This window comes from Glycine soja, chromosome 8 (genome assembly GCF_004193775.1).
Source record: "Glycine soja cultivar W05 chromosome 8, ASM419377v2, whole genome shotgun sequence".
NCBI lineage: Eukaryota > Viridiplantae > Streptophyta > Magnoliopsida > Fabales > Fabaceae > Glycine > Glycine soja.
In genome coordinates, this window is record NC_041009.1 from 5425266 (window position 1) to 5444630 (window position 19365).

At 30.9% G+C, this 19365-nt stretch overlaps 2 protein-coding genes across 2 annotated transcripts; one reads left to right on the top strand and one right to left on the bottom strand.

Annotated features, from left to right (window-relative positions):
* Positions 1-2104: 2104 nt before the first annotated feature.
* On the top strand, positions 2105-6269 carry LOC114424646 (ABC transporter G family member 11-like). The gene is made up of 8 exons (XM_028391508.1): positions 2105-2501; positions 3270-3349; positions 3449-3919; positions 4008-4094; positions 4214-4339; positions 4572-4763; positions 4891-4977; positions 5175-6269. Exons 1-8 carry the CDS (start codon positions 2177-2179, stop codon positions 5841-5843), a joined length of 2037 nt encoding a protein of 678 aa, XP_028247309.1. The 5' UTR covers positions 2105-2176; the 3' UTR covers positions 5844-6269.
* A 470-nt stretch (positions 6270-6739) lies between these two features.
* On the bottom strand, positions 6740-18815 carry LOC114424753 (ABC transporter G family member 2-like). The gene is made up of 16 exons (XM_028391588.1): positions 18416-18815; positions 16712-16791; positions 16127-16597; positions 15928-16014; positions 15643-15774; positions 15375-15569; positions 15167-15253; positions 13821-14511; positions 10566-10928; positions 9643-9722; positions 9059-9529; positions 8867-8953; positions 8597-8728; positions 8328-8522; positions 8121-8207; positions 6740-7447 (listed from the first exon to the last, which is right to left on the bottom strand). The coding sequence occupies exons 1-16, from the start codon at positions 18768-18770 to the stop codon at positions 6770-6772; spliced, it is 4191 nt and encodes a 1396-aa protein (XP_028247389.1). The 5' UTR covers positions 18771-18815; the 3' UTR covers positions 6740-6769.
* Between the last annotated feature and the right edge of the window lie 550 nt (positions 18816-19365).

The following is a 19365-nucleotide window of genomic DNA, read 5'->3' on the forward strand; positions in this document are numbered from 1 at the left end:
ATATAAATAACTTAAATATGTATATTTTAACCCCCCCCCCCTCCCCCACTAGTTTTGTATATTTAAATCTCCGGCCCCTAAATTTTTACTACTTTCATCATAATAACTTTTTTTTAAAAATAGATTGATCCCTTGCCTTAGGGTCCTATATCTGCCAATATATATAGACACACTCTTCAATTCTACATTAATAAGAAAAAATAAACTGATTAATTAAGATTAAATTCTATATTAATATTTCTACTTCTACCTATCTCTATTTTCTTTATATATGGAACTGTTATTATTTGAAGAAGCTTGCAGCGGCCGGAAACTAAAAGGGTTGTGGTGACCTACCGACCACGTTTCTTTCTGGAGTGACGAAGGAGGCACAAGATGTCTGGGTGGTTCAGTTTAGTTCTGTCGAAGCATTAACTGTGGACTCAACCAACTTCAGCTACTGTTCACATCCAACATTCAAGAGCCCTTTCTTTTTTGGCCTTATGGTGTGTTGAAACATTGCAGTTTTCAGCCTTTTCAATAAAAATAATAATGTACTTTTACCAAAGTTTTTCATTTTGGGACCAACAAGAAAGGTTGTAATCTGGTAAATCTTCTGGCTGAAATTTCTTCAGAACTAACAGAGGCTGACATGATGTGTAAGTGCTAAGGTCTGATCTGGATGTAACAAGTCTGGTCTAATTGTCACCATGCTCTTCATGTCTTGCAAAAATAAATTCGGGTAAATGACCACTTTATTATTTAAAAAATGAAAAAATTACTTTTCTTCTTATAATTTAATAATAAATTAGTTACTCAATTTTATAATTTAATGTCAAATTAATTATTAAATATTATAATTTAATGATAAAATAATCCTGTAAACTTAAAAGTCCAACATAATTGACATACCTTTTATATATCTAAAGACTAAGGTTATGTTTAAAAAAATGAATTAGAAGTTGAAAAACTAACTTATATTAAAGTGTAAGTATTCGTTAAAATGAGTTATTACAGTAGTGCAGAAATATAAAATTAAATAAAAGTAATAAATTATGATTTACTTTAAAAAGTAATAAAAAAATTGATAAATATATTAAGGATAAAAATAAAAAAAATATAAAAAAAAACTAAAAATTAGAAGCTAACGGTTTAAAAAATATTACTTTAAATTTATTTATCGAACCGTGAAATGAGTTTTTTAACTAATAAAAATATTAAAAACTAAATGAAATATTTTATCAAAGACAAAGTAAGTTAAATTCCTTAATATTATTATTTTAGTTTTGTTATACATTAGTTTGTGTTGATCTTTTTTTTTTTAAGTTTTCATTACACTTTTATTTATAGAAGCTAGTAAATAACTTTCTTTAATTTCTCTTTTACAAAGGCTATAATCCATCCATAAATATAATAATTTTATCCATATCATTGCCACTCGCCAATCTTAGACTTTTGCTTCCTGCACTACTAGAATTTTAGTAAAACATTAGGCAGTGATTTTTGTTTTTTCTGTGTTAACACGCCCTGCATTAGTTATGAATGACTAGAATACTGCATATAAGACTTAGACAATTCTACTTCTTTGAGTTAGCTTTTAAGAATTAGGTTCAACTCAATTTTAATATGGTATCATAGTATATTCAATCTTAATGATAAGCTACTCGTAAATATCAAGTTCTCCAAACTTTATATGTCTAGTTCTGTGTGTGAAGGTGTATTAAGATATCTTAAATTTATTTAAGAATATAATTAGAATACTCCCATACCCATCTCATAGTGAGGAGTCTAGAATACTCCCTGTAAGATTTTTGTTTTACTTTTCAGTGTTACTACTGTAAATAATTGAAAATACTAATTTGGAAGTAGGTACAAGTAGGGGTTCATGTAGAATTCCCCACTTCACACAATAGTTTTTTTTTCTGACAACCATATTGATTTCTTTGACTTTGTGAACATTTGTTAATCTACATTTTCATATTGTTCCTTTCCTCCTAAAGTGTTGCTCTAGTGTTTGGTATTGTTGCACTGTCTTCATTAATAGTTACTACGTGTTACTAACCAAACTCTTTATATAATGAGTTGGCTTTGTAGGAAGCTTCAACGTACAGACCATATTCTTCTACCAACCTGCGTACTCTCTCACACTCCTAGTGCCTAAACACACACATACACTCACACTCACACAAATTTCACAATGAGCTCTATACTTCAACCTAATGCTAGTGATTGTGAATCAAACAATAGCTCAAAAATTCTGCCACCCCTTTTAGAATTTGATACCTCATTTGAGGTAGAATTAGAAAGGATCAAATCAGTAGAAACTGGTAAAGATGGTGAGGAAGATCAAGAGGAGGGTGTTTTCTTGACGTGGGAGGACTTGTGGGTGACAGTTTCAAATGGAAAAAATGGAAGGAAACCAATACTTCAGGGTCTAAAAGGCTATGCCAAACCAGGGAAACTCTTGGCCATAATGGGTCCCTCTGGCTGTGGCAAGTCAACACTTCTTGATGCTTTAGCAGGTAATCATATTTGGATGATGGTTTTGAACTTGTAACTTTCATGGTTTTAAGATCAAACTATATAAAGACTTTGACATTATGACATAAATTGTACTTCACGGGTCAGATAATAATATAAGAATTGTATTATAATTGATGTACGTACTTATCAGTTATCAGAATTTATATTTGTCAACTATTAATGTCACTAAAGTATATTTTGCACGAGTAGTTGAGTACACATTCTGTAACACTTGTATAAGTACTTTTGAATTATAAATTTGTAATTAGTTTCTGGGGTCTCCCCTCAGTTCCATATATTGCTTTGATAGTTTAATTACATTTACAATGTCGCATTATAGGGAAGATGATCACTAGCAATACACCTTTTGACACTTTTCTTTCAACACTTTCTGTATATAATTGATTAAAATTTATTAAAAATTACAAAATAAGAAGTAAAATTCGTAAAAAATAATTGTAATTTCTAATATATTTCAACCAATAATAAATTACATGTTTAAAAGAATGTGTCGGATACTATGTTTAAGAGAATCCATGCTTACCATGATTGCACTAGTACATATCTTTCGAATAACTTCATGTAAAAAAAGAAAAATTCAAAGGAAAAAAAAAGAAAACTTGCGATAATTTTCCAAGAAAATTTGTCAAGCAAGACAGTTATAAACTTCATAAACATAATAGTATCTCAGCGCTCCCTTTTGAGTAAAAAAAAAGTTATAAACTTCATAAACATCATAGTATCCTATAATTTATATGAAATTGCAGGAAGGTTAGGTTCAAAGACAAAGCAAACAGGGAAGATCCTAATCAATGGCAGGAAACAAGCATTAGCTTATGGAGCATCTGTAAGAATATTTTGCTAGTCATTGAGAACTGATGAGTCATTTTCTTATACATGCATGGAGTCCATTAATCTGTCTTCTTCCTCTTACCATTGAAATCAGGCATATGTAACAGAAGATGATACTATTTTGACAACTCTAACGGTTAAAGAAGCAGTATACTACTCAGCTAACCTTCAATTGCCAGATTCCATGTCAAAGTCAGAAAAACAGGAGAGAGCAGATTTCACAATCAGAGAAATGGGTCTGCAAGATGCCATTAACACCAGAATTGGAGGGTGGGGATCTAAAGGCGCTAGTGGCGGGCAAAAGAGGAGAGTTAGCATTTGCATTGAGATCTTAACACATCCCAGGCTTCTCTTCCTTGATGAACCCACTAGTGGACTTGATAGTGCAGCTTCTTATCATGTGATGAGTAGAATATCCAACTTGAACAAAAAGGATGGCATTCAAAGGACTATTATTGCATCAATCCATCAGCCAAGTAATGAAATTTTTAAACTTTTTCCCAACCTTTGCCTTCTCTCTTCTGGGAAAACAGTTTACTTTGGACCTACTTCTGCTGCAAACAAGGTTCGAGAGTACAACCAATTTTTGGTTTTTCACAAATGAATTTGTTTTTGAAAACCAATGAATGTTTGACATCTATTTTTGGCTGCAGTTTTTCTCATCAAATGGTTTTCCATGCTCAAGTCTTCATAGTCCTTCTGATCACTTCGTAAAAACCATTAACAAGGATTTTGAACGGGTAAGTAGAGCCCTCATAGTTAAGCTTTTAGCTTCAAATTGATTTCACTCTCTGATCTTTAGTACAAATTGTTTCAGTTTTCAGTTGGCTCTATTAACTGATTAACCCTTCATTTACAGGACCCAGAGAAAGGATTAGCTGGAGGGCTAAGCACAGAAGAAGCAATTCATGTTCTTGCAAAATCATATGATTCATCTGAGATTTGTCACCAAGTTCAAAATGAAATAGCCCAAATAAAGAAAAGGGTGAGTCTAGCTACACCCTTAGAAGGATGGAAAAGGGATAAAATAGAGGAAAAGTCTTGCTAAAATTAAAATGAACATTGATTTCTCCTAACAAGGCCCTATCATAACATGGACTTCATAAATATAAAGCAAGTAATTATAGTGCAAGAGAAATCTATATTGTTTTTAGAAAAAAAATGAAAAGTATGTGAGCTTGGACTACTAAAAATATTTGACGAACAAATGGATGCAGGACTCGGACGCAATGGATAAGAAATGCCATGCTGACTTTTCAACTCAATGCCTCATTCTTACAAGAAGATCTTTTCTGAACATGTACCGCGAAGTAGGCTATTACTGGTTACGCCTACTCATCTATGGTGCCTTGGCATTAAGTCTTGGTACCTTGTTCTTTGACATTGGTTCAAGCAGTGAATCAATTCAGGTAAAACATGGAGTGTGAGGCAGAGTATGAGTTATAATGCACAAACTTGAACATAAAGCTAGTTTATCATTTTTATGTCATAATCCCAAGAAAAGCTAATTTTAAAGCCTAATTTTGATTGTTTCAGGCCAGAGGTTCACTGCTTGTGTTTGTTGTTACATTCCTGACCTTCATAACTGTTGGAGGTTTCCCTTCTTTTGTGGAGGAAATGAAGGTAAAGTAGTTTCTCTATAAGGATTTTGTTGCATGAACATTCTCATTGATGAGGAGAAATTGAGTTTCTTTGTGTCATTATAATCTTAGCCTTTTAAACACTTAAAAGCTCTCTCTTGTGATTTAGATGCTTGATCAATAATGTCACATTCCTCAATTTTTAAGCCAAATTAACATATCTCTTTGATCATTGACTAGGTGTTTGAAAGAGAAAGACTAAATGGGCATTATGGTGTCACTGCATTTACCATTGGAAACACATTATCTTCTGTTCCATTTTTGCTGTTGATGTCATTGATCCCAGGAGCACTGGTTTATTACCTAGTTGGACTTCACCAAGGACATGAACATTTTGTGTACTTTATATTTATGCTTTTCACTTCCCTCTTCTTGGTTGAGGGTCTCATGATGATTGTTGCAAGCATGGTTCCCAATTTCTTGATGGGTATAATCGTTGGTTCGGGAATTTTGGGCATAATGATGTTAGATGGTGGGTTCTATAGGCTTCCAAGTGACATTCCTAAGCCATTTTGGAGATACCCTTTGCACTACATTTCCTTCCACAAGTATGCCTACCAAGGATTGTTCAAGAATGAATTTCAAGGTCTAACATTCCCTAGCAATCAAGTTGGAGCACACATGACAATTAGTGGTGAACATATTCTGAGACACATATGGCAAATGGAAGTTAATTATTCAAAGTGGGTGGATGTTGGTATCTTGGTAGGAATGGCAGTTCTATATCGAATTCTATTTATGGTTATCATCAAGAGCTTTGAGAAGTTGAAGTCTGTTGCTACAGCAATTAATTGTCCCCAAGCAAACTTTGGGTTCACCAAAGTGACAAGGAGCAGTGAAATTGATTAGATTCTTGATATGCTTGTAATCCAAGGCAGAGTAATCATATATGGTCGAGTTATCCCATTTAGAGCTGCAGAATTGTGGTGTGGCAATATGTTATGTACTAGTCATATCCATTTTACCAAGGAATCTGAAGTTTACAAGATGATGGAATTTTATGAATTAAACTTGATTATATACACGAGATTTGTAAATATTTATTTATGATGCCAATGCATGGTGAAGAATATTATGGAGTTTGTATTGAGATAAATGTTGAGAAATAATTGCCACTGTATGATTCACAAAACTATATAATATTAGGAAAGGCAGAAGCATTCTTTTTTTTTTGTGTACCAGTCCAGTTTTGGGGACTTTTTGTGTATGTTTGTGATGTGTATTTCTTGAAATTGTAAGCTTTTCTTTTGTATAATAATATGCATATTCCTTTTATCGAGTGATTATCACTTTCACGTTTCTTTTTATCGTTTTGATGAAGATGATGATGATGACGATTAGGCTTTGGTGGCAGTGGTCTGGAAGAGGGTGCACTAAGGGAAAGCAGGGGAGGATTTAAGATTCAGAAAGAAAGAAGAGGGGAATAATGGAGGTTCACTCAATCAGGATTTTTTTTGTGTGTGACTTAACACTATTTTTTTTTGAAAGGCACCTAACACAATTTTAGTATGTACTTTCCTGAAAGCACCACACCTTATTTCACCATTTTTAAAAGGAATATCAATTGTTAGTTTAATTTTGGATGAAGAAAAGTAGCATAGAAGGGAAAGAGAAGAAAGAAAGAAATGGAAGAGTGTGTTTTGTACGGTTGAAGCATATACTTTTATCGAAATAACACAATATAACATCATGCTCCATGTTTTTTCGAAACTGATAATGAAAAGATAAACTAGAAACTTATCCAATAACGGCAAAATTATATAACTTCTCAAATATCAATGTAAAGGAGTGGCGTTGGGATTTTCCATGACTTGTATTGTTCGCTTGGAAGACGCTGACATACATGATAATGATACAACAACGGGCCTCACCTTCTCTTTAACCTTGATGATAACCAAAAACAAAACTCGATAAAGAAAAATCATCCCTATCAAGATTGCAAGATCAACCCACTTTGAGTAACTCATGTCAACTTGCCATGCATATCTCAAAACCTCTTCACCACTTATGTAACCTCCTCCAACTTCATTGGAAGCAAATCTTAGTCCTTCGTACTCGTTCTTGAACATTCCACGGTTGGCAAACGTGTGAAAAGCAACAAAGTGTAATGGGTATCTCCAAACCGGGATAGGAATATCATGTGGCAATTTAAAGAACCCGCCAAGTAAAAGCATGATTCCTAGAATTCCAGCACCAGTCATGATACCCATTAGAAAGTTGGGAACAACGCTCGCAACTATCATCATAAGACTCTCCACTAACATGAGACTAGAAAATAAAACACAAATGAAATACAGAAAGTGCTCGCATCCATTATGAAGACCAGGAAGGTAATAAGCTATAGCCCCAGGAATAATTGTAATCAATAACAAGTATGGAATCGACGACAAGGTGTTCCCAATGACGAATGCAGTGACACCATAATGCCCATTTTGCCTTTCTCGTTGAAATACCTGGGAACCAATTAATAGCGGAAAATTATTTAGTGAATATTTACTTATATAAAGTACAATTATTCATTCGGTCACTATATTAATTTGTACCATTCTTATGTTTTCGTCCTTATATTTAATATAGTTAGTTTTAGTTTCTATACCTTTGATATTTTTTTTTTCCTATTGTAAGTTAATCTTAATTCCATTTGGCCAAAACCGCCACAAAAATGAAAATTGATGGCATTGTCGTAAACTTTCCTGTTGAGCAAAACGGTCACAGTTTTATACGTCTTTTATTTCATGAGATCATGATTTGGGGATTTTATAACCCCTAGGAAATGATATCAAAAGTGTATGTTTATAGACTAAAATAAATGTTTTTGTTTCACTTACAAATTTTTTTTAGATAAATTAAATCCCGGTGACTCATCAAGATCAGAACATAAAGATCAATAATCTTATCAGAGTCTAGAATCTACAAGAGTGTACTGTGATTGAAAGTATAAACTTTTTTATACTGACACACACGTAATACTGTATCATTGTTTTTCTCTTAAAATAAATGGTTTCTGGATTTAGGGACTAAAACATAAAAATTATGAAATTAGAAGGAACAAATAAATATTCAAACCCTTACGCACTTATCAACAAAATTGAAATAAAATTTCCAATGAGCAATAATCTGAAGTACCTTCATGACTTCCACAAAGGAAGGGAATCCACCAATGGTCATGAAAGTTAGGAATCCATTAATAAATGCAACAAGTGAACCTCGATCCTGAAATAATCAGAAGCAACGTACAACACAATTAGAACATCAGCAAAATTCAAAGGCAATGGGATTTTAGTTAATTATTGAATGAGTTATATAACACTCTTCCATATTTTGCCTTCGTACCTGAATTGAGACGTAACTTGTACCCAAATCATAGAAAATAGTGGCCAAAGCTATTGCCAATGCAACAAATATGGCAAGGCGTAACCAGTAATAGCCTAGATCACGACGCATGTTCACGAACGATCTTTTAGTAAGAACTAGGCATTGATTAAGGAAGCCCGCATGCCCTCTCTTCCAGTCTATTGAACTAATATCCTAAAATTAACCAATTTAATGATAATGTTAGGTAATTGGACGTGAGCATATCTATTAAGCCACACGGATGATACCTTTGTAGATAGTGCAGCTACTTCGTTTTGAACTTCTTGGTTCATTTCAGATGATATATATGAGTTTACAAGAATGTGGATTGCTTCTTCTGTGGGTATTTTTCTATTCCCCGATATATCCACCTCAATGTCCTGATGAAATGAAAAATCACTTTATCATACTATTGTTGACTACAGTTAAGTTCGAGTACTGCACATAGGGACGGAGAATTGAATCGTGACAAAATTAAAGCACCAATATTGCCTTGAAAACTTGGTCAACTTAATTACCTGATCGAAATCCTTGTTTATAGTTTTCAGAAAATGATCAGAAGGATTCATGAGAACAGGACAGGGAAAACCATTTGAAGCGAAAAACTACACAAATTGAAGCAAAAACTCAATTAGTAAGTGGACACTAATTGGAGAAGAATTTAAATTGTAATATAAAAGGACTATAAAATTGGCTATGTTCCTGATTACCTCACTTACACCAGAAGCAGGTCCAAAGTAAACTGCTTTACCTGATGACAAAAGACAAAGGTTATTGAAAAATTGAAAAACTTCACTACTAGGCTGGTGGATAGAAGCAATAACAGTCCTCTGAATGAGGTCATTCTGAGCCAAGGTAGCAATTCTTCTCATGACATAATAGGAAGCTGCACTATCAAGTCCACTAGTTGGTTCATCAAGAAAGAGAAGTTTAGGGCGTGTTAGGATCTCTATGCAGATGTTAACTCGCCTCTTCTGACCCCCACTGATTCCTTTACAACCCCACCCTCCAATTCTTTTGTTAATGGCATCTTGAAGACCCATTTCTCTGATTGTGAAATCTGCTCTCTCTTTCTTCTCTTCTTTGGGCATGGTGTCTGGTAATTGGAGTTGAGCTGAATAGTGCACTGCTTCTCTGACCGTTAAGGTTGTTAACAAGGTATCATCTTGTGTGACATATGCCTGTGGTCACAACATGGAATATTGAAACAATATGGTTTAGTGATCATGTGTCTCTTGAAACTAATTAGCAGTCCTATTTGCTTTTGTTAATGAGTTTAAGATTTTGTACATACAGAGGTTCCATAAGCCAGCGATTGTTTATGTCCATTGATCAGAATCTCCCCGGTTTGCCTTGTGTTTGAACCTAGTCGCCCTGAAATATGAATGCATACTATCTTTTAATTTGTTCAAATTCTAATTGACCAGATCTGGACCAGTGGGTGGATCCTATAAAAGACTTGTAACTATTAATAGAAAGATATGTAATAAAAGTGTTTCTTCCTTGCAAACTTTGTTTCTTTTCCTCCTTTAGAATTTTTAATCAAGATCTTTTCTTTTTTTTCCCCTGAAAGTAAAGTTTAGGTGAGGTGAATTGGGATAGCTCATCAGATCACATGTCTCAAAGTTTAATGAGTACTTATAAAAGTATTTATAAGTTATTTATAAAAAAATCATCTATTGATAACAGAATTTGAATCTACATCCTATGAGATATGAATATATTCTTTATCAATTAGATCGATCTTTGTTGTTGGCATGAAGACTTTTTCACCTCTCTTAATGTATATTAGTTGAATATGTTATGTATTTTGTTAAAAAGGAAAACTCAAAAGTGTCTTTTTCCACATATCTTTTTATTACATACATTTCTTTTTGTTTGAGTCAATTATTTTAGAGTTGGGTTCGATTTTTAAAGATAAAGTAAATAAAAAATTAACAACTAATATTCTAATATATTTAATTATGATTTGTTATGTATGTACTAACTATAATAATATCAATCATTAATTATTAATTAAAATAACTTACTTTAACTTTTAAAATAAGTTGTTCAATTTAAAAGAGTCATATTGTTTTTAGATATGGTAACAAAACAATTTACATGTTTTAATTTTTAAAAATTCAGAAGCAGTGAAATATAAAGTTAGGTTCTTTAAGAAAAAAGGACCAAATTTAATAATAAAGTTTAATTAGAAACTTCACTTATGATATATACCTGCTAAAGTATCAAGTAGTGTGGATTTGCCACAGCCAGAAGGACCCATGATGGCCAAGAGCTGCCCTGGCTTGGCATAACCAGTTAGACCCTTAAGAATTGATATGTTTCCACTCTTTCTATTAGAAGCAGTCACCCATACATCCTTCCATGTCAAGCAGATACCTTCTTCTCTATTGATCTTTCTTGGACCTCTAAAAGCTTCCATTTCTAGTGTGGTGGCTTCAATGTCTATGACATTTTGCTGGAGTACTGATTTTGAACTGGGTTTAGTTTCATAAGCACATCTAGGGGCAGATGAAAGAGACTGATCATGAAGGCAAGCCATATTGTTAATTATGTAACAATTAATGATAGGACTGCCTGCAGGGAGAGAATGGATAGTAGATAATGTAACAAATCCAATTATATAGATTTATTGTGCGGAAATTTAACACATGTTTCATATTTTTCTTCTATGCATGTATATGATTTAAAAGATGATTTGGTATAATATAGAGAATGAGGGGAATTTTAGACCACAAAATCTCTTATTGCTTTGGTTAGTTAATGTACAGGTGGAGCCTAGGCCAGTTGGACCCACTTACACCAAATGTAGTCTTGTTTGTTTCCCAGGATCAGTCAACACTTATTAAAAAAAATGTGCCACAAAATGAATCCATATATCATCCAATGCTAATTAAAATCAAACTTGATAAGATTATTCAAATTTTCTATTTATTTAATTTTTATTCACTTGAATAATGTATAAATTAGAGGAATGTTTATACTAGCCACGAAGAGCTCTCGGGTCTCTATAGGAAAACAAATTAAACCGATTTTTTTATCAGTCAAATATAATTTAATATATATAATTAATGTAAGGAAAAGGCAACAAAATACCACTTACTTTCTTATTTATAATTGAAGGCTAAGATTTCAAACCAGAGAAATGTCACATGAGAAGATCCAAATCTTACAAAAAGCAATAAAACTGAACCCCAAGTCACCAAAGACAAGGAAATCAGCACACTTCCTTAATTTCTCAATATAACTCGGGTCCAGATAGAGGCAAAAACAAACATACCTCGCCCAATTACAAGAGCAAAAACTAAATTCCTTCTAAAAGAGAACCTAACCCAGCACTCCAGCACCAATAAATATCCTTCTTAGGTTAAACCAAAATTATTGATCGACCCTTAGGCGCCAGTTAGGGTTAAACCAAAATTTTTTGGAAGAGAAAAATTCTGGATGAGTTGCTAATTTAACCGTTATAAAAAATTATTGATGGACAGTTAGGCGCCAATTGAGAAAAAGTTAAAGAAACAAAGGTACGATGAGTCTTTTATAAAATAATTTTTATTAGCCCTTTAAAGATTTTTTATTTTAAATTTAATTCTATAAATTTTTTTCTAGTATATGTTGTCGGGTAATAACATTAAACTAGATTAAATGATCCGTACAGCAAGAAAAGCAAAACAACAGCCGTATTTTGAATTTTAAATGCAAATAAAAGAAAAATAAAGACTAAAAATGCAGCAGAACACACAATAGGGGGACTTCTTGGTAACATATTGACTTGTCATGCATATATATCATCAAGGAGTCTGACTGACTAATTATGTTTAATTTTTTTTAGTAATATGTGTTTTTTATGTTAAAACTAAAGACATAAAAGATGATTAATGCTAAAAAGTCTCACAATTTTAATGATAACAAATATATTAAACTTTAATGAATTAATGAAATTTATTAAGTGTTATAGAAGATAATGCGTTCAGACACAAAAATTGTTTTAACTAAACATGTGTTCAATATATACATATATAGGGACGGATACACAGGGAGGCAGCCAGGGGCTTTAGCTCCCCTCTCTCATATTAACTTTTTAAAATTATTTATATAATATTTTTTTTAAATATTCATAACAATATATATATATATATATAATAACAATTAATAATATACTACTTCAAGTAAAAATAAAAATAAATATAGTATATAAAAATATATATTAATTAATAATATATATATATATATATATATTACTTCTAGTAAAAATGAAATAATATATTGTTTAATAAATTTGATAATTAATTCCACTGATTATATATCAATCTTTTTAATATTGAATAAAAAATATTATTTTTTAATAATATATGTTGTCAGTAATTATAATTTAACTCAAAGAGATATATATACTAAAGAGATCATATTTTTATATGACTTTTTATCAATTGTTATGATCTAGGCTTTTGTGTATTATTATAAGTCTTATTTATTTATTTATTTATATGTCTAATTATTAATATTAATTATCATTAAATTTATATTATAAACATATTTATATATATTATATATAATTGCTATGAAATTTGATGACTTTTGTTATTATTGCCTTTTTATTATATTGTTATTATTGTATTTGATGTGTTTGTTTTTTTTTATTGTGAGCGTTGTTTAATTGTTATTGTGGTTGTAAGACCAAAAAATCTTTTAAAATTTTAAGAAAATTATACAAGTTATAAACACACGTATTTTCTTCTCGTATGATTTGAAAAAAAAAATTATGTATAAAGTAATAAATAATTTTATAAAAATCATTATTTATTTCAATATTTATTTTTTAGAATTTAGATATTTAAATAGTTAAAGTATTTCAGCCCCTTTAATAATTTTCTGGATTCTTCCCTATATATATATATATATATATATATAACAAAACTGGATACAATCCAATGCTTTTATAAATTAAACTTAAAGTCCAACGCACTACAGAATGAATGGCGTCCAAAGTCTTGTGAAAATCATCGTGTTATATCTTATTTTGTCTAATAGACTAAAGAAAACTTACACTCTAGTTTATAATTACACTAAGTTATTTTTCATCCAACACGAAAAGGTGAACACGTGTATTTTGTTCGATGATGTGATATTCTTCCAAAATATATGTCATTTGTTCTGTTAACTTTTTCAAAATGATAAAAGTTAAACTGCAGTTTAAGAATTTTTTTTTACAAATTAAAAAATGATTAAATTATAAATAAGCTAAACAAACCAAATTCAAGATTTACTTAAATAGTTTATTACAATTAAAACTTCATCAGAAGCTCAAAAAGTAAGAACACTACAACGACCTATTGATTTTTCCCCCTTGACAAATTTGAAGCTGATAGTTTCCCACTTCTTAAATATTCCACTCTCCAACTAATGCACACATATCCAACTACACTAACTGTATTTTAAAAGTAAAATCATATAACTTCTCAAAACATCAATGTAAAGGAGTGGCGTTGGGGTTTTCCATGACCTGCATTGTTCTCTTGGGAGAGGCTGACATGCACGATAATGATACAACAAGGGGCTTCATCTTCTCTTTAATCTTGATGATAACCAAAAACAAAACTCGATATACAACAATCATTCCAATCAAGATTGCTAGATCAACCCACTTTGAGTAACTCGTGTCAACTTGCCATGTATTTCTTAAAACCTCTTCACCACTTATGTAACCATGTGAGCCTCCTGATCCAACTTGATGATCTGTATTAAATCTTAGTCCTTTATATTCGTTCTTGAACATTCCTTGGTTGGCATACGTATGAAAAGCAACATAGTGTAATGGGTACTTCCAAACTGGCTTAGGAATATCATTTGGCAATTTAAAGAACCCACTAAGTAAAAGCATGATTCCTTGAATTCCAGAACCAGCAATGATGCCCATAAGATAGTTGGGAACCACACTAGCAACTATCATCATAAGACTCTCCACTAACATGAGACTTGAAAATAAAACACAAATGAAATACAGAAAATGTTCGCATCCATTCTGAAGACCGGGAAGGTAATAAGATATAGCCCCAGGAATGAATGTAACCATTAGCAAGTATGGGATTGATGACAAGGTGTTCCCAATGACAAATGCAGTCACACCATAATGCCCATTTTGTCTTTCTCGTTGATATACCTGGAACCAATTAAGTAATGGTGGATTTATTTCTAGACTACTTATATAATTATTAACAAAATTGGAAGGGAAAAAATATAGGTTTAATCATACGTTTTATCCTATAATTACATAATCTTTATGTTTTAGTCTATACACTTAAAAATCAATAATTTTAATTTATATATATATATATAAAATTTATTTTAGTCTATGCAAAATTGTAAGGACCAAAACAAAGTTTAAAAAGTTTGTGTATATATAGATTAAAATGAGCTAATTAATAAGTGTATTATTAAGAACTAAAACGTATTTATGGAGATGTGGTGACTAAATCAATAATTAAACAAAATACATAATTCGATGATCGAACAATGTTATTGCTTCTTTTTCATATTATTGTTGTATATTATTTTACACAAATTAATAAAAAGTAATAAATGAAAGAAAATAATAATAATTTTATAAAATTAATTTTATAATTGTTAATTTATTTTTAATTTTTATAGCTCATGTCATTAATATATATATATATATATATATATATATATATATAATAAGGGATATAAGTAAAAATTTATAATTAATGTTATATAAAAAACTAAAATGAAAATTTATTGAGACAAAAAGAATTTCCTACACATGATTATTATAAGATGAAAAAAGCATTAATTACCTTCATGACTTCCACAAAGGAAGGAAATCCACCAATGGTCATGAAAGTAATGAATCCATTTATGAATGCAACAAGTGAACCTCGATCCTGAAATAATCAAAAGCAACACTGCTCGATTAAAAGACAGGTAGCAAAATTCAAAGCCAGTACGATTTTATTTATTGCTTTATGAGTCATATCATACTCTTTCGTACTCTGCATCTCTTACCTTAATTGAGTCATAACTTGTTCCCAAATCATAGAAAACAGTGGCTAAAGTTATGGCCAATGCAATATATATGACAAGGCGTAACCAATAATAGCCTAGATCACGATACATGTTAATGAACGATCTTTTGGTTAGAACTAAGCATTGATTAAGGAAGCCTGCATTCCCTTTCTTCATATCCAATGAACTGGTGTCCTGAAACCAATTAATGTTAATATTAACTTAGGTATTTGCAATGTGAGAATCTACCAGTAAGCCACGAGGTTACCTTCTTAGATAGTAAAGCTACTTCATTTTGAACTTCTTGATTCCTTTCAGATGATTTGTATGAGTTCACAAGGATGTGGATTACTTCTTCTGTGAGTATGTTTTCAGTTCCTGCTAAACCCGCTTCAATATCCTGATGAAATGAAAAGGCATTTTAATCAGATTTTTGTTGACTACAATTATGTACAGATATCTTGTGCCTTCCAAAAAAAATATACAAATATCTTTCATTGAAGAAGAACTGAATGGTGAAAAAAGCGCCAATGCCATGGAAACTTAGAATTACCTGATCAAAATCCTTGTTTATAGTTTTCAGTAAATGATCAGATGGATTCATGAGAGGAGGACAAGGAAAACCATTTGAAGCAAAAAACTACATTGAAACAAAGCCATAATAAGTGGAAACTATAACTAGAAAAAAAAAAAGGTAAAACAATGTAAATTGTATGATGGACAATACGTAAAATTGGCTAGTTCTTGATTACCTCCTTTGCAGCAGAAGCAGGTCCAAAATAAACTGTTTTACCCGAAGACAGAAGACAAAGGCTATGGAAGAGTTGAAAAACTTCACTACTAGGCTGGTGGATTGACGCAATAACAGTTCTCTGAATGTGGTCATTTTGAGCAAGGGCAGCGATTCTTTTCATGACATAATAGGAAGCTGCACTATCAAGTCCACTAGTTGGTTCATCAAGAAAGAGAAGTTTTGGGCGTGTTAGGATCTCTATGCAGATGCTAACTCTCCTCTTCTGACCCCCACTTATGCCTTTACAACCCCACCCTCCAATTCTTGTGTTAATGGCATCTTGAAGACCCATTTCTCTGATTGTGAAATCTGCTCTCTCTTTCTTCTCTTCTTTGGACATGGTGTCAGGTAATTGGAGCTGAGCTGAATAGTGCACTGCTTCTCTAACCGTTAAGGTGGTGAGTAATGTATCATCTTGTGTGACATATGCCTGTGGTCACAACATGGATTCAAAGAATTTGGTTATGTGATTAGTTGGCTACTTAAACTAATTAGCTGTCCAATTTGCTTTTGTTGATGAATTAATTTTAGATTTTGCACGTACTGAGGTTCCATAACACAGTGCTTGTTTGTGACCATTGATCAGAATCTCCCCGGTTTGCCTTGTGTTTGAACCTAATCTCCCTGAAATACGAATTCATGTATACGATTTTAATTTGTTCAAAACTTTAATTGACCATATGGCTGGACCTATAAAAGAAAACTAATACTGTGAGAAAATCGACTAGTACATTTTTTTCCTCTTAAAACTGTTCTAATTTTGTATGTATTTTTACAAATGAGGAGAAAATAAAAGTTTACGATGTATCTTTTTGCAGTTCCATGGGTTGCGACAGTATATATATATATATATTAGCCATTTTAATTTTAGGATACATCAATTTCCAAGATATGAACAAGAGATGAAACTTTCATGGATTTTTTTTGGTACAATCATTGATAGTACTGCCTTAATTAAATTCATTTTCACTGCTAGGTCTCTAAGAAAGATACATTTAACTGTTTTCTTCGTGGGAGAGTAATGGAGGGCCAAAGATTGTTGATGTTTTTAATACAAATTATTTTCCTCCACACACAAACATTAATTAGTTGGAATAGGAATCTATCTACGTTTCTAGTATATTATTATTTTAGTCGTTAGTTATGTATTTTCAAATTTAACTTTTACTGACTGAATGATTTACTTTATAGATAAAAAAAAAGTAAATACAATGTAATAAAATAATAAAATAAATAAATTTTAAGAAATTTATAATTTATTGTGCATGTAATACTATAAGTTTTTTCATCAATAGTTAAAAATCTACTTTTTTCTTTAAAGTGAATAATACACATTAAAAAGGGCAAATCTAGTATCTTCATAAGCATAATTATGAGTTTACTCTTAAGCTAGGTGGTAATTAAGTGAATTTCCCAAGTTTTTATTTTAAAAACTAAGAGAATATACATAATAAGTATAGTTCAATAGACAATATATGTTAAATTTATGAAAAAAATTAAAATTAAAATTTGATTCTTACATAATAAATTCTTGGAAAGAGTGAAGCTGATTTATTAGTGTGAGGACTAAGTCTCAAGATGATTAGTCTCCTAATTGACCCAAATGATTAAAGTCTTTGAAGATATTTCAAAGTCTCACTAGATAGTCAAAAATCCTAATTACGATTGTTACTAAAAAAATTAATAAAATCATAAATCAAAATTATTTTTAATATAGTAGTAATTAGTGACTTTGTAGGCATTGTATTTTATTTATTAGTAATAAACTTTAAGACATAGGGTTTTTCATATATTTTTAGATGAATTTATATTGTTTTATTTAATTTAGATAGGTTTACTGGAAATGTACTATGAAAACAAAGTTTGTTTGAAACTGACAAAAAAACATTTACTGACTTAATAATTGAAAACTCTAGTCTGAAATTTAATTTCTTTAAATAAATTGGTAACGTCATATCTCATTATTATTTAATAAATAGTAAAATATTTAAGCTGCTCTATAAAAAAGAGAATAAATGTAATATATTAATAATATAAAACTATTTTACAGGATCATCTAATCACACATTATTATTTATGATAAATTATTAATTTTTATAAAATTATTTTAAAATTTATAATATCAATAATTTGTACAGGTAACATTACCATTAAACTCATAAAAAAACTAAAGTTGAATAAAAAAAAACTTTGAAGCTTATTGGGGGACAACTATCATGCAGAAGCTTCGGAACTTGTGATGATATACCTGCTAAAGAATCAAGTAGAGTAGATTTGCCACAGCCAGAGGGACCCATTATTGCCAAGAGTTGCCCTGGCTTAGCATAACCAGTTAGCTCGTGAAGAATTGATTTGCTTCCACTCTTTCTATTGGAAGCAGTCACCCATACATCCTTCCATGTCAAGCAGATACCAATCTCTTCTTTCTGAGTCTCACCAGCTGATCCATTGATCTTTCTTGGACCTCTAAAAGCTTCCATTTCTAGTGTGGTGGCTTCAATGTCTATGACACTTTGCTGGGGTATTGATTTTGAACTGGGTTTAGTTTCATAAGCACGTGTTGGAGCTGATGAAACAGATTCATCATGAATATTGGAAGCCATTACTTTACTACGTAGTAGTAATTGGAGCTAAGGTTTGTGAGTGACAATTTGTAACAAACAAGACCACGCCGTATATATAGTTTATTTTGCCAAAATTTAACACGTGTTTCATATTTTAATACATGTAGTAACAAAGTCAAAATAAATATTATTTTAATACGTGTTTCATGTATTCTTTTTCTATCTCTAAATATAAGATTCTTTATTTTTAATTTTATTTGTTTTTTTATAAGATTTTTTGAAATTATCTTTTATATTTATTATGTTTTGACCCAATAAATACTCTTTATTACTTTATAATAAATATTTATTATTTAAAAGATATATATATTATATTTTCTATAAGGATCGGATAAAAAGATTAACACAAATTAATTAGTTAGATGTGAAAATAGAGATTATGGGCCGTAACATAAATTTTTACAAAATGATAAATTGCTAATAAGTTTAATATTACTAATTATATTAAACAATTTTCTTTAAAAAATTATATTAAATAACTTTGTAAATCAATTAAGCGAACCTTATATTTAAGGAGAGAATATAGATGATTGTAAGAATTTAATACGGTTGCAGATTAGGTACAAATTAAATA